At 39.0% G+C, this 12,924-nt stretch overlaps 1 protein-coding gene across 1 annotated transcript in view; it reads left to right on the top strand.

The window, feature by feature from the left end:
• Positions 1-12,924, top strand: part of CCDC73 (coiled-coil domain containing 73) — a 115,667-nt gene that overhangs the window by 35,183 nt on the left and 67,560 nt on the right. The window contains exon 6 of the mRNA XM_060262386.1: positions 6,658-6,696. Coding sequence (XP_060118369.1) covers positions 6,658-6,696 — 39 coding nt within the window. The remainder of the gene's footprint in view (positions 1-6,657; positions 6,697-12,924) is intronic.

The following is a 12,924-nucleotide window of genomic DNA, read 5'->3' as shown; positions in this document are numbered from 1 at the left end:
ACAAACAATACTATGCTTCAGTGTTTGAAATGATCCAGATTGTTTTCTTTCCAAGGTAGTAGTACTATTCAATTAAATGCAGCCTTAGGACCTGGAGTAATTTCAGTACGTTGGGTTGCTCTATGTTCCATTTACTGGATCATTGCTTTCACTGGAGGGATCTTCTTTCACTGTTCTGTTCTGCAGATTTGGTCAGAATCAGCCCACTAAATTTCTTTCTTCTTTGTTTGTACTTTATGCCCTGGCGAACTAGTAACTTGCCTGGTAGCCTAGCTATCCAAGCAAAGAATACTCACTGGCTTAGCTCAAATCCCTGATAAACAGCATTGCCATCTTTTTCAGAATCTTGCTGAAGTGAAGCCCCAGAACAATCAAATTAGCCTTCCCTGTCAATTGAAAATGATCTTTTGCCACAAATTAGCTAGTATCAGTATACTTTAGAAACTGAAGTTGTAGTTGATGTCTGTGTGTGACCAATTAAGTTCATTATGCTCATTATTTGTTTGTTATTTTCTCTGTTCTGAGGTTGCACATGCACTGCATGCTTTTATCTGTAGCCTTCTGAGAGGCAAATAACACTCCTCTCACAACCCCTGGGCCATTTTGGCTTCTAAAAATGGCATGTGTGTGTGGAGGGGGGTAAGAGCTCCTAGATCAGACTAGGTTGGTTGTCCTTGTGGGTCTCCAAAGTCTTTCCCAGTATCTGCTATCTGAAATCCTTTAACTAAGGGTGCCAGGAACTAAACCTGGAACTTATCAGGTGCCCTGCCTCTGAGCTAAGACCCTTCACTTCGGGGTGGGGAGGATTTCATCTTGAAGTAAACCGCTTTCCATTCAACAGCAAGAATAAAAAAAATTCAGTTTTTATTTCCAAGCCATTTAGTCTAGAAAATTAATGGGATCATTGTAAGTGACAGTAGTTTTTCTATTTAAGTTCAAAATAGAACAGCTTTTGGTGAGAAAAATACTTTGGAGTAAAAAAAAAAAGCATACAGGTGAGACTATTCTAATTTCTACTCCATTAAAACTCACACTCTTGTAAAAGCTTTAAGACACACCTTCAACATTGAGTACAAGGGATTTTCACAAAGTCTTCTTGCTGTTCTAAATCATTCACAGTGGTTTTTCAGTATGCAACAATGGGAAATTTTGTCTGTCATTAATATTGTGCTGATTATTCTGTTCTCATTAACTTATAAATAGCATAGTTATTTGATGTCATTCTCCGTTTATTTAATAATCTGGTTAATGCTGAGATTATTTTAAAAGCAAATGAAATTCTTTCACACTGCTGACCTTCTGTACAAAAGGCTGAAAGGATTTGTTATGCCCTGTTCAGTTCATGACACAGCACAAATGATATATAGTGTACTTCATGGTCTACTGACCATGATACATGGACTGAAAGAGTAATAAATGCTCCCTTGCTTTTCTTAACTAACATAAACTGGGGGAAATTATCATCTAACGATGGAATCTGATTTAAATTCATCACAACAAAGACATTCACAGTTTTGGTAATATTTCAGCCAGCTCACTTACTCAAATAAGAGTTTATGTGGGCTCTTCAGTTGCGTTAGCAACATTGGGAGACCCAAATAGTGCTATATGAGATGTTTAATAAGATCACCTTTCTTTCTCTAAACAGCTAGACTGAAGGTTGAAATTTTCAGGTATATCGAAGAGCTGCAAAATCATGAGAGGTTCCCAGGGCTTTTTTTTTTAGCAGAAACGCACAGGAACGTAGTTTCATCTGGCTTGGCATCAGGGGGTGTGGCCTAATGTGCAAATGAGTTCCTGCTAGGCCTTTTCTATAAAAAAGTCCTGTGTGAAACAATGGTGACATCAAGGGTGTGTGACCTAATATGCAAATGAGTTTCCGCTGGGCCTTTTCTACAAAAAATGCTCTGAAGGCTCCTATTCTGACAGCATACTAGTCATGTGAGCTGACTACATGTATGCCATTTTTTGCCTACATGTTCTGACTAGGGTATCATCAGAACTAAGGTTGCCTGGTCTAGCTCAGGAAATATGTGGAGACTTTGGGGGTGGAGCTAGGAGATTTTGAGGTGGAGCCAGGATTAAGGTTCTGACAAACTGGATTAAACTCTGAAGGGAGTTCTGGCTATCACATTTAAAGGGGCCTTGCTCCTTTTAAAATACCTTCCCTCCGTTGGAAATAATAGAGGATAGGGGCACCTTCTTTTGAGGTTCATTGAGGCCCCAGTCCAAGATTTTTGAAACTTGCAGGTTTTTTGAGGTGAAGCACTAGATGCTATGCTGAAAATTTGGTGCTTTTACCTCAAAAAACACCCTCCCCCGAGTCTCAGATACCCACAGATTGATTCTCTATTATATCCTACGGGGACCAGTCTCCAATGGTATAATGAAGTGTCCAGTGGACATTCCCCTCTCCTGCTTTCTGATAATCCTGAAGCAGGGAGAGGGCCCCCAAATCAGGGGATACCCTGCCTCCAACTGGGGATTGGCAACCCTAATAGAACAGACATTGATTTAAGGTTCAGCATGCTGTTATCACAGCCTGCACTCTAGCAGCAGAGTACTAGGAACTCAGGTTTTCCTCACTTTGCTTAGAGGCTGGAAGTGGATTCCTTTCTTTGTATTGCCACAGTTACTATCAGGTGCTGAAACTGAGAAGAAATCCTTATGCAATATATGAGGATTTTTTAAAAGGAATATTTGTAATAGTAATGAGAAAGGTGTGCTTATTGGGGATTTTGATGGCTGGTAGTTTTTTTGCTTTCTATGTTCAAGTATCTGTGCACAAAATACCCGATTACTACAGTTTCCTAGCAAGTAGTTAGTGGCCCTTTCTAATTTTGTGTTTACTACGGCTCTCGCCTCTCGCCTCCCACCTCCATCGCTTCAAAAACCTGCTTCCATATTCACTCGCACACTCACCCCACTCTCTCATTGGATTTTGAAATTCCTTCCAGATCCTTTTTCCAGCATTCTGCTTTCACTCCGCTGTATCTCCATAGTTTCCAAGAGTGGTTTTTCAGAGCAGTATTCACTCCCTCCTCTTAATTCGCTTCCAAGCCATTAAAAGTTGAAACATTTCCTTGGACTTTCCCCCTCCCCTCCCCTCCCCTGGCAGGCTAATTGGTCTGTTCTTATTGGTCAGTTTCACACTATGCATGTCTTTTGAAGTAGGATATTAGGAAAGTCATTGCCTTTGTCTGACTCATTTGCTTGATTGGTTAAGATGCTCAGCTAGTGCAGCCAGTTTGATTCTTCTTTGGGGCAATTTTGTATTCGAAAAAAAATTTCCTTTAAATTGACTCTGATCGCAATCTTTTCAAATGTGAGAATAATGCTGCAGGAATGCTGCAGTTAAAAGGTAAAGGTAGTCCCCTGTGCAAGCACCAGTCGTTTCCGACTCTGGAGTGACACTGCTTTCACAATGTTTTCAAGGCAGACATTTTATGAGGTGGTTTGCCATTGCCTTCCCCAGACATCTACACTTCCCCCCCACCAAGCTGGGTACTCATTTTACTGACCTCAGAAGGATGGAAGGCTGAGTCAACCTTGAGCCAGCTACCTGAACCCAGCTTCCACTGGGATTGAACTCAGGTCATGAGCAGAGTTTAGGATTGCAGTACTGCAACTTTACCACTCTGTGCCATGGGGCTCATTCCCTGTTCAGTAGCAGCCTTTAAAAAAAAAGGTCTGGTCCATCTCAACATCTCCTCTTCGTCTTTTGCCATCTCAGTTGTAAATAACAATGGGGGCAACTCAGGCTGCAAAGCACTGATGTCTCTGCCTCCCCCCCCCCTATATTCTTAAAGCAGTGTCTGCCAGTGTGTTTTTTTTCTCCAGCAAACTCCTTGACTACTGATAGGGGGGGGGGGGACAGAAATGGTGATCCCACAGTAAATTCAGCTGGAAAAATCTCCTATTTCAAAAGGCACGCCCAGTGTGAAACTAACCAATCAGGAGAAACTAATCCCAGAACACTATCCAGGTTTTCTCATTGGTATGTAGATTATATGCACCTCAATTCTCAATAGAAATGGAGGGAGAGAGAAAGATGTAGAATGTAGGCACAGCATTTGAAGTAAAGCCCAACCGGCTCAACTTCAGTGAAAATCAGAAGTAAGCTGTATATGTAGAATGGACCAGTGATAAACAAATACATCAGAATCAAGTTACAGTTTAATGAGGTATGGTGATATTTTAAAGCATACAACTCACAAGAATACAAGTGATAATAAATGATAGCTTGTTTGTTACACTCCAAGTGATAGTATATACATTGTCAAGTTACAAATGAGTAAGAAAAAGGTGAGAAAAATGAATTGTTTGTTTTGCATCTCCAAAGTAAAATTAGATTGTGTCTCAGCTGGCCAGGTTGAAACAAGCATGGCTTATTCAATTGGCCAAATCAAGGGAGTTACTCTCAGAGTGGCTATCCAACCAGTGTTTTGTCCTACTCAGTTACTGGCCAAAACCACAAACATTACCGGGAACTGCCTGGTCAAGGCACATGGGAACATCAATCAACTTACAATATTTAAAGTTGAAAAATTATCCTGGTTTCATATACGGTATTTGATTCCATTTATGGTGACAGTTTACATGAAATATGCCAAGTAAATGTTGCATTTTACTCCTCCTTTAGAGATACAGGTAAGAATGTAGCTCTTATGATATCTTTGAGTGAGTGAAGTTCCAGGAGTTAGGGGAATTTAAATTTTCCTGGGCGTGATTTGCTTTTCAGTTTTCAGCTCTCTGGCCTATTGCTAATAACCAAGTCATTATAACTGACAAATATTTTAAAACCCTTGGAATGGCTAATTGCTTGCCTAAGATAGTAGCAGGTGCCGGTGAAAAGGGGCAGGTCAATATATACTTGAAGGGCATGAATATGGCAAACTTGCTGAAGCTAGTTAGCTCTTCAATGAGAATGTTAGCTCTTCTGGTTAGCTCTTCAATGAGAATGTTCTAGGAATGAACTTATACTGCCTTATACTGAATCAGACCCTTAGTCCATCAAAGTCAGTATTGTCTTCTCAGACTAGCAGCAGATCTCCATGGTCTCAAGCTGAGGTTTTTCACAGCTATTTGCCTGGACCCTTTTTTGGAGATGCCAGGGATTGAACCTGGGACCTTCTGCTTCCCAAGCAGATAGTCTACCACTGAGCCACCATCCGAGATAATCCTAGATAACCCTCCATTAAAGTTCCATAATGGAAGAAAGGTGGAATATAAATATGATTTGATAAACAATCAATGAGAATGGCATTTGTCCCACATCCTAATGAAGGCCAAGCTGATCTTCTTCTCATAGTACTTGATTTAGGTTGTGCTAACAAAGTAAGTGACATGTGAAGAAGCCTGATAAGTAAAGTGGCCTGTTTTTCAGTGGCTGAAAGTTCACTTGTTCCAATACAAACCTCTGCTTGCACCATAGCAGTTGATCAATGGAAAGCAAGGCTGAGGCTACAATAGTCAGACACCTCTTAATATTTCTGAGCATGCAGAGTTCAAAACCTAGCAGTATGTTATGAATTGTATGATGGCTGAACATAACTTTAATATTGTACAGTCTGCAGACCTAGCATAAATAACAGAAGTTTTTTTATATTCATGCAGATGTACAGATGGAAATGAACACAGTAGAAGAATAGACTGGGCCAATGAAGAGAAGAGATTAAGGGCCTCTTCCTATGTTAAATGTTATGTATGTTGCAGTACTAAGAAAAATAATATGGCACACAGTTCAGGAGTTGATGCCATAGGCAAAGCTCCTCCGTAGAATCAAGAGTGTTGCAAACATCATGTGGGGAAAGCCTTTGATGGAGGATGGCTGGGAATAAGACATGGACTGAAAATAGAGAAAAATATTTCTAAAAACCACATCGGTCTTTATAGAGACTATAAAGTCAGTTAGTGTTCACCTGTCTGTAAGAATAAAACCAGGCAGATACTTTTACCGATGCTGAGACATGATACAATCTACTGCTGCTTTTGTTTTTACATTTGCACAAGTGCAGGCAATACAAAACACCATTAAAGAGCATGGGTGCTCTATGTGTGTGCTTCCTATACCTTAATCTAGCTCACTCCCTTGCCTTAATGCAACATATATGTATATGCACAAGCAACTTCATATGTCACATGCGTTCACAAGCAATTTGCACTGAGTATAGTGGGAAGGCTGATTCGGAAAAAGGAAACTGTGCAGACCAATCTCCCATTGTTGCTAACTATTGTGCTGTCTGTATGCAAGTGTATATAAGCAGGGGAATGGGTAAAAAGATTCACTTTAACTAATAGGAACCCTCTGTACATGAGTACTGCACCTGAAATGGCTAATGTTTTACTGTGATTGTTTTAATAATGCTGTAAATCACCAGAGCCCTGCAGTTGCAGGGACAGGGTGATCCATACATTTAGATGATGATGTTGATGATGATGATGCCACAAATGGCGAACATGGGTATGCATTTGGGAAGGTGAGTTAGTAATATTTGCAAGAGTGTTTGAAATAGTTAAATGTTTTTTCATTAGAATAACATTTGTATCATATTTACATGATTCAATTCTTACACTTCTTTAAAATGTCATAATTTTAGTTAATTTATTTCAAATTGTTGTTTAGAGTGTTATAAATTGTTGTTTGTATCGTTACAGATTTCAAAATACACCTTACAAAACAAACTCAATGAAATGGTAAGGAACTACAATATCTATAAAAGGGTCAAATACTGTTTACATTTTAGACCGTTACTGCTAAGGACACTAACAATTTCTAGCTTATGGAAGTAATGCTGAAACTTGCAAACATTTCAGCAAAACTTCATCTTAATTACTTGGGTTTTTTTCTTAACAAAATAGAAAGTTTTTACTTTGAATACATTGGTGCTTTTTCAGCTTTCTCTGCTATTACAATAGCGTTTATTCCTGCAAACAAAATACAGTTAAAACTATTTGGCTTGAGGAATCTTATTTTCTGTATTTGCAGATTTGTCTTTTTATTGAAGATGGTATATATAACACATTACAGGGTTTTAGAAATCAATTTTTATGCATTTATATAGTGTGAATTTTTATATGAATAGAAAAAAAATAAAAAATAGAAAAAATAGGAAAGAAATAGTACCCTTCATTGGAATACAGAAGAAAAGGGTTCCAAGTGCAGTTTAGTTACTGCTGGAAATGAAAGAGAGCTGTTGAAACATTGCTAAGCTTGATTGACTAAAAGCTGTGAAAATTCTGCTGTTGCTCAACTGGAAAGAATAAAGATAATATTGTTGAACCATTATAAACTGTGATTTTAATTAAGAAGCTGAAAAACTAGAGTCCAGTTTAGCCTTAAGTACCATGACATTTGTACTGAAAGTCATCTTCAACGCTACAGTGACTTTACACAAAATATGGTGAAATTGAATAATGTGTCCTTTGACCTGGGAGATAAGGCTACAAGTTAAAGATCAAAGACAACATAAAATGTGTTTTGTCTTATTTCACTTTTAAGTTGGATTTGTTATTTAAGTAGAACATGTAATTTTCTATATATAGGAATACTGAATTGATAATTGTTTCACATTATCATTGTTTTTCATTATACTTTCAGTTATCTGTGGGTGATGGAATAATAATTTGGTGGTTGTATGATTTAAGAAAAAGTCACATAGGTGTATCTTCCTCTAATTTCTTCCAGTAATTTAAATAGATAATTGTAAGAGAAACAGTGAATTCTGAAATTTATTGATACTTTTAGTACTAAGTAGGAAATTGTTTATGAGTATTAGAAATTTTACATGTAACTTTCAAAGCCAGCCAAATGCGTTTGATGAGTAACCAAATTTTACCCTTCTTTCTGTCCTTTACTGAAAGACATACATGTGACATACTGATTTTTTTATGTTTATCAGTAAATTTCAAGAATTACTGAATTCCTTCAAACCAGCTTTATCCATGCTTCTGTCACATCCTTAACTGTGAAAAAAATGAATAGTTTTTCAGGCTTTATTGTATGTATTATGATGTCATTAAAGTTATTGAAAATAGACTGATAAATTGATTATATATCTAAGCCTGAAGCAGGCCATTGAGTGTGGATCATAAGAGGCAAAGACCAACACACACAATTTCTCTGCAAATCTGAATAAATCCTGAGGTTTGCAGAGAAATCTGAAAACAAACAAACAAACACTGGGGAAATAAAATTCCCCAAAACAATAGATACAACAGCTGTAGCTTTAACAAAAGAGTGCCTAGTTTCTGAGATATCACAGTGGCCATTTGAGGGGCTGCCAGGCAACCAAAACAGTATTGCTCAGCCATCCAAGTCTTGGTTTCTGTAAAGCAAAGCTGGGTGAGGGAGCAGGGCTGGAATGGGAGGCCAAAACAGTCCTGGACAAATGTTCCACCATCCTCTCCTATCATGTCACCTGCTGGTGAAGGACTTGTGGGGGATAGCTTGGTGGCAACCATCAAAACCTCACTATTCCTACAAACTTGGGCTGGGCCTGGCAGTTGTCCACCACACAAATTGGGTATACTTTACTGAGGGAAAGGCTGCCAGAGGTAAGGTAGGAAGCAGACCTGAAGATAGGGATAAATAACAGTAGGTTGACTGGGGGGCAGAAAGAAAGAAGGAAACAGGAAAATGGGAGGGGCTATGGGGCAGCTAGGGAAGGAAAAAAGAAATACTGGTAGAAGGGGATACAGGGGGAAATTACATGCCCCCTGCAAATCCTTGTTGGTTCCCCACTTGCATATTTATAGGACACATGTAGAAATAGCCATACAGGAATAATTAAGGTAAAATGACACAGGGAGAAATTACAAACTGGGGCATTTATGTGTGAGTAGATGTGTGTCTGGATAAGCATGAAATGGCAGATTAGAATGCTTATCTTTGGGAGAACATTTACTCATCAATATGCACTTCATCCTATCTTTTAAAATGGGATCAAGAAATGATAGTTTTAAGAATTTGATTGATGCTAATAAACCGAAATGTTAGGGCTGAATCTCAAGGCCAGAGGTCTGCCTTGGTGACATGGTAAATTCATTGCACATTACAGTTAGTCACACAGCCAAATTATTGTCTGATGCCTCTGTTTTTAGCCTGATTGACTTTAATCCATAATAAGGTGGGGATAAATTAATCCCCTCATCACCAGTTAAAATAACTGCTAAAACAATCATGCAACTTAGTCACAGGTATAATTAATTAATTGCAGGGCTAAAACCAATCTGGTTGAGTGAATTAACACTTAGTGGTGTATGTAAAATATATATGTAATTTTTAAAAACTTTATTCAAAGGTAACAGCAAGATTTTGATACAAATATATAGCAGAAATTTAAAAATTCAAAATAACATTGTCTTGAGTTCAACATGAAACCAAGGTTTATTTTAACTATAGTGAAACCAGTATTCAGTTCACAAATCCTAATTTGCCTCAGGGAATAATGGATATTTTATATATATATTTATCAGTAAGTTTCAAGAATTGCCAGATAACAAGTCAGAATTAAGCCAGGATTGGTGGATCTGTATAATATGGGATGTAAAAGGAAGATACAAATGATCCTAAGGGACCCTTCACATCTGGGCCATTTGCTATTTGAGATCTTACCGTCAGGTAGATGATATAGAGTGTTGAAGGCTAGGACAAACAGATTTAAGGACAGTTTCTATCCAAGTGCTGTGGTTAGGCTAAATGCAGGGTTATGAAGGATTATCTGTTTTAGATATATTTAAATGGTTTAAATGGTTTTATGAATGTTTATCTGTTTTAGATGTATTTAAATGGTTTAAATGGTTTAAATGGTTTTAGATGTATTTAAATGGTATGAATATGAATATGTGTGTTTGATGTGTTTGATGTGTTGGTATGTTTTGTGGAAGAGCACCTCATTTCGTTGCTCTCTTTTTGTTGAGAACAATGACAATAAATCTATCTATCTATCTATCTATCTATCTATCTATCTATCTATCTATCTATCTATCTATCTATCTATCTATCTATCTATCTATCTATCTATCATCGCTGCATTTAGACATCATGTAAAACCATTATTAAGACTTAACTTTGGCCAGTTGGATTGCTTTGTGCTGCATGGGCTGTAATTCTGCACTCAATTGTGTGTCTTTAGCCCTACTGAAAACAGTAAACCAGAGCACACATAAGTAGGTGCAGCATATCAGTCATACTAGTTGGGTAATGTTGGCCATGCCTAGCCATTTCAGAGAACTGCTATGCATAGGGGGGGAAATAATAAACAGGGATAGCTGAGATCCAAGGAAATAATAGAACAATACAAGCAAAGTAATAATGTTGAGGTCATTTTGACCACAGTTTTACTGAATAATTAACTCAATTATATTAGTAAAACCCAACACAGAAGTCCAACTTGACCCATGGGTCATAAACTGGAACTAGGGTTGCCAGGTCCAACTCAGAAAATATCTGTGAACTTTGGAGGTGGAGCCAGGAGACTTTCCCATTCCTTAAAATAGAATAAAAATACAGCAGTGCAATTCCCCAGAATACAATCTTAATTTCCTTATCCTCTTTTTTGCCTTCAAAGGGTTCCCAGCAACTGCACTTCCATTAAATGAAAGTGAACACTCACATTCACAAAGCAGCCAAAATAAACACAGTTTGCAAGCCCACACTTTTGTGATTTCACTGGGGCAATTTACTCACAGGAGTTGCTGAATGTAACCTTCTGCTGTATTTCAACCAAATTCCTCAGACTAACAGGAAAATGAAACGAGAACAGCCTAGGGTGAAGTTTTCCTCCATCCTGTAATCAGGTTCTGGTTAACCTTTTACTATACACACTACTACTGAAACAAATGCAAAACAGAGGGACTATGCTTACTTCTCTTCCCTTTGCTTCACACACTCACTGGGAGGAGCCATGTGGCTCTGCCTGATCACCCCGCCCATGCAGCTTTCCTCTTGCTGAGATTTAAAGGCACACACAGAGTCCAAAATACAAGCAGTTTTGCAAGCTTCTTTTAAGCCTGTTTAGATTTAAGGGCACATCCTGGCTGTTGGGGTGGGGCTTCCCTCCAGCCAGCTGACTGGCAGTGGGAAGGAGCCTGTAAAATGGGGGATCCCCCGCTGGGACGTGGGGGCTAGCAAGTCTAACTGGAATCTTCTCAGTATCTTCTCAGAGCTGGAACCTGTTGTCTACTTCTCCCTGTTCAGTGGCTTTTGTTTCACAAGCCAACACACAGACATTATTAGATATTTTTGGACAGTGGACATTCAGTTGACAGTGGCTGCTTCCATACATAGCCAGTTCTCGGTGTGCTCTTTGCTGCTCCCCCAGCATCCTGTGGCTGCCATTCCTCCATGCACCTTTTTCTGTCCACAGTGAAAAGGGCTAGAGTCTTAGTGTCAAAAAAATAAAAATGAAGAAAACTGGGAGTTAATCTGTTGCATTTTTAAAGCTTCCTTTCCATGCAATTTAGGGTCCTGTAAACTGGCAAACAAAACTACATATATGAACAATTAAATAAAACGTGAATATAAGTGCATGAACAGAAAGGAAAGCCATAGAAAGGAGAGCTACAAACAAAACAAAAAATCATTAACTGCTGGCAAACAACAATGATAGAAGAGGACAGATGAATCTCCCTTGGGAGGCAATCCATAGTCTTGGTGCCACAAATGAGAAGGCCCTTCTCAGGTTGCCAATCTGTTTAGGCAGGCTTTTTGAGTACTGTGTTTTAATTTTGGGTCTTATAAAACTTAAGTGCATATTTGCCAGTGCCAGACTTTTTTGCACCCTAGGCAAGGCAAACTACTTGTGCCCCGTGCCCCCCCCCCGGTGGCTAACCAATTTTCAAAAATTTTCCAGAAAAAAACCTCTTCTTTTGTTTGCTCCTTAGCTCTTTCTAACTTTTGTTTGAGGAACTGACCTCCAGATGGCTGTTTTTTTAAATCAGCCGGTAGTGAGGTTAGAGTATGTCTGTCCACGTCATGTGATGCTTCAGTCCAGGCTTTGCTGTTGGTGGAGAACAGATCAACTAGTGGATTGGAGGATCCTTGAAACTATCCTGAGGCTTAGTTCTCCTTCCACTGCCCCTCCCCTGTTTATTAATTTAGCTTGCCATCTGTCGCAAGCTAAATCAATATCTGTGGCTGAGATCATCTAATGCCAGCCATAGCTGCTGAGTCCTCTGGGTTGTTATTGCTGACTAGTAAGTAGGGCAGGGATGTCAAACATGCAGCCCAGAGGCCGAGTTAGGCCGCTGGAGGGATCCTATCAGGCCTCTGAGCAACTGGCTGTCTACTGCTTCCTTCTCTCTTGCTTCCTTCTGCATCACAGCTTGCTTTGCAAGGCTTTCTCAATTGCACAGAGAAAGCTACAGAGCAACAGAGCAAAACCTCTATTTTCTCTATTGGCTGAGGTTCCTCCCTTGGAAAGGAAGGGGGGAGGCAGAGCTTGCTTTGCCAGGCTCTCTCAATTGCACAGCAGAGCTACTGAGCCGAGCCTCTCTTGAAGCCTCTCTGAAGCTCCTCCCCCTCCTGGTCCCCCCGGGGAAGGAAGGAAAGAGCCAGAGCTTCCTTTGCCCAGTTCCCTGGATTCCATGGAAGAAATACAAAGAAAGCACCTTTAAGATCAACGAATGCAAATGTTTTAAGTATGTTATATGTTTTTTTTAAAAAAAATCTTTCATGTGTTTGTGTCCTAATAAACAATGCAATAACACTAGGCTTACAAAAATGCAAAAAAAGAGAGAGAGATCAAACATGCTTTGTCAAGCCATGCAGAAAATGGAATTACAAAGAATCAAAACAATGCTGTAAGAGTAACAGAACGTACAACAAATCAATAATAGATAGTGCACACTGGGGCATAGACTACAGTGCTATTCTCTATAAGTTGTATCAAAAATGCCCTCCCGAGCAACTGTTTTACATAG

This window comes from Heteronotia binoei, chromosome 21 (genome assembly GCF_032191835.1).
Source record: "Heteronotia binoei isolate CCM8104 ecotype False Entrance Well chromosome 21, APGP_CSIRO_Hbin_v1, whole genome shotgun sequence".
Classification (NCBI taxonomy): Eukaryota; Metazoa; Chordata; class Lepidosauria; order Squamata; family Gekkonidae; genus Heteronotia; species Heteronotia binoei.
The sequence above is the reverse complement of the archived record's forward strand: the minus strand, read 5'-3'. Positions and strand labels throughout refer to the sequence as shown.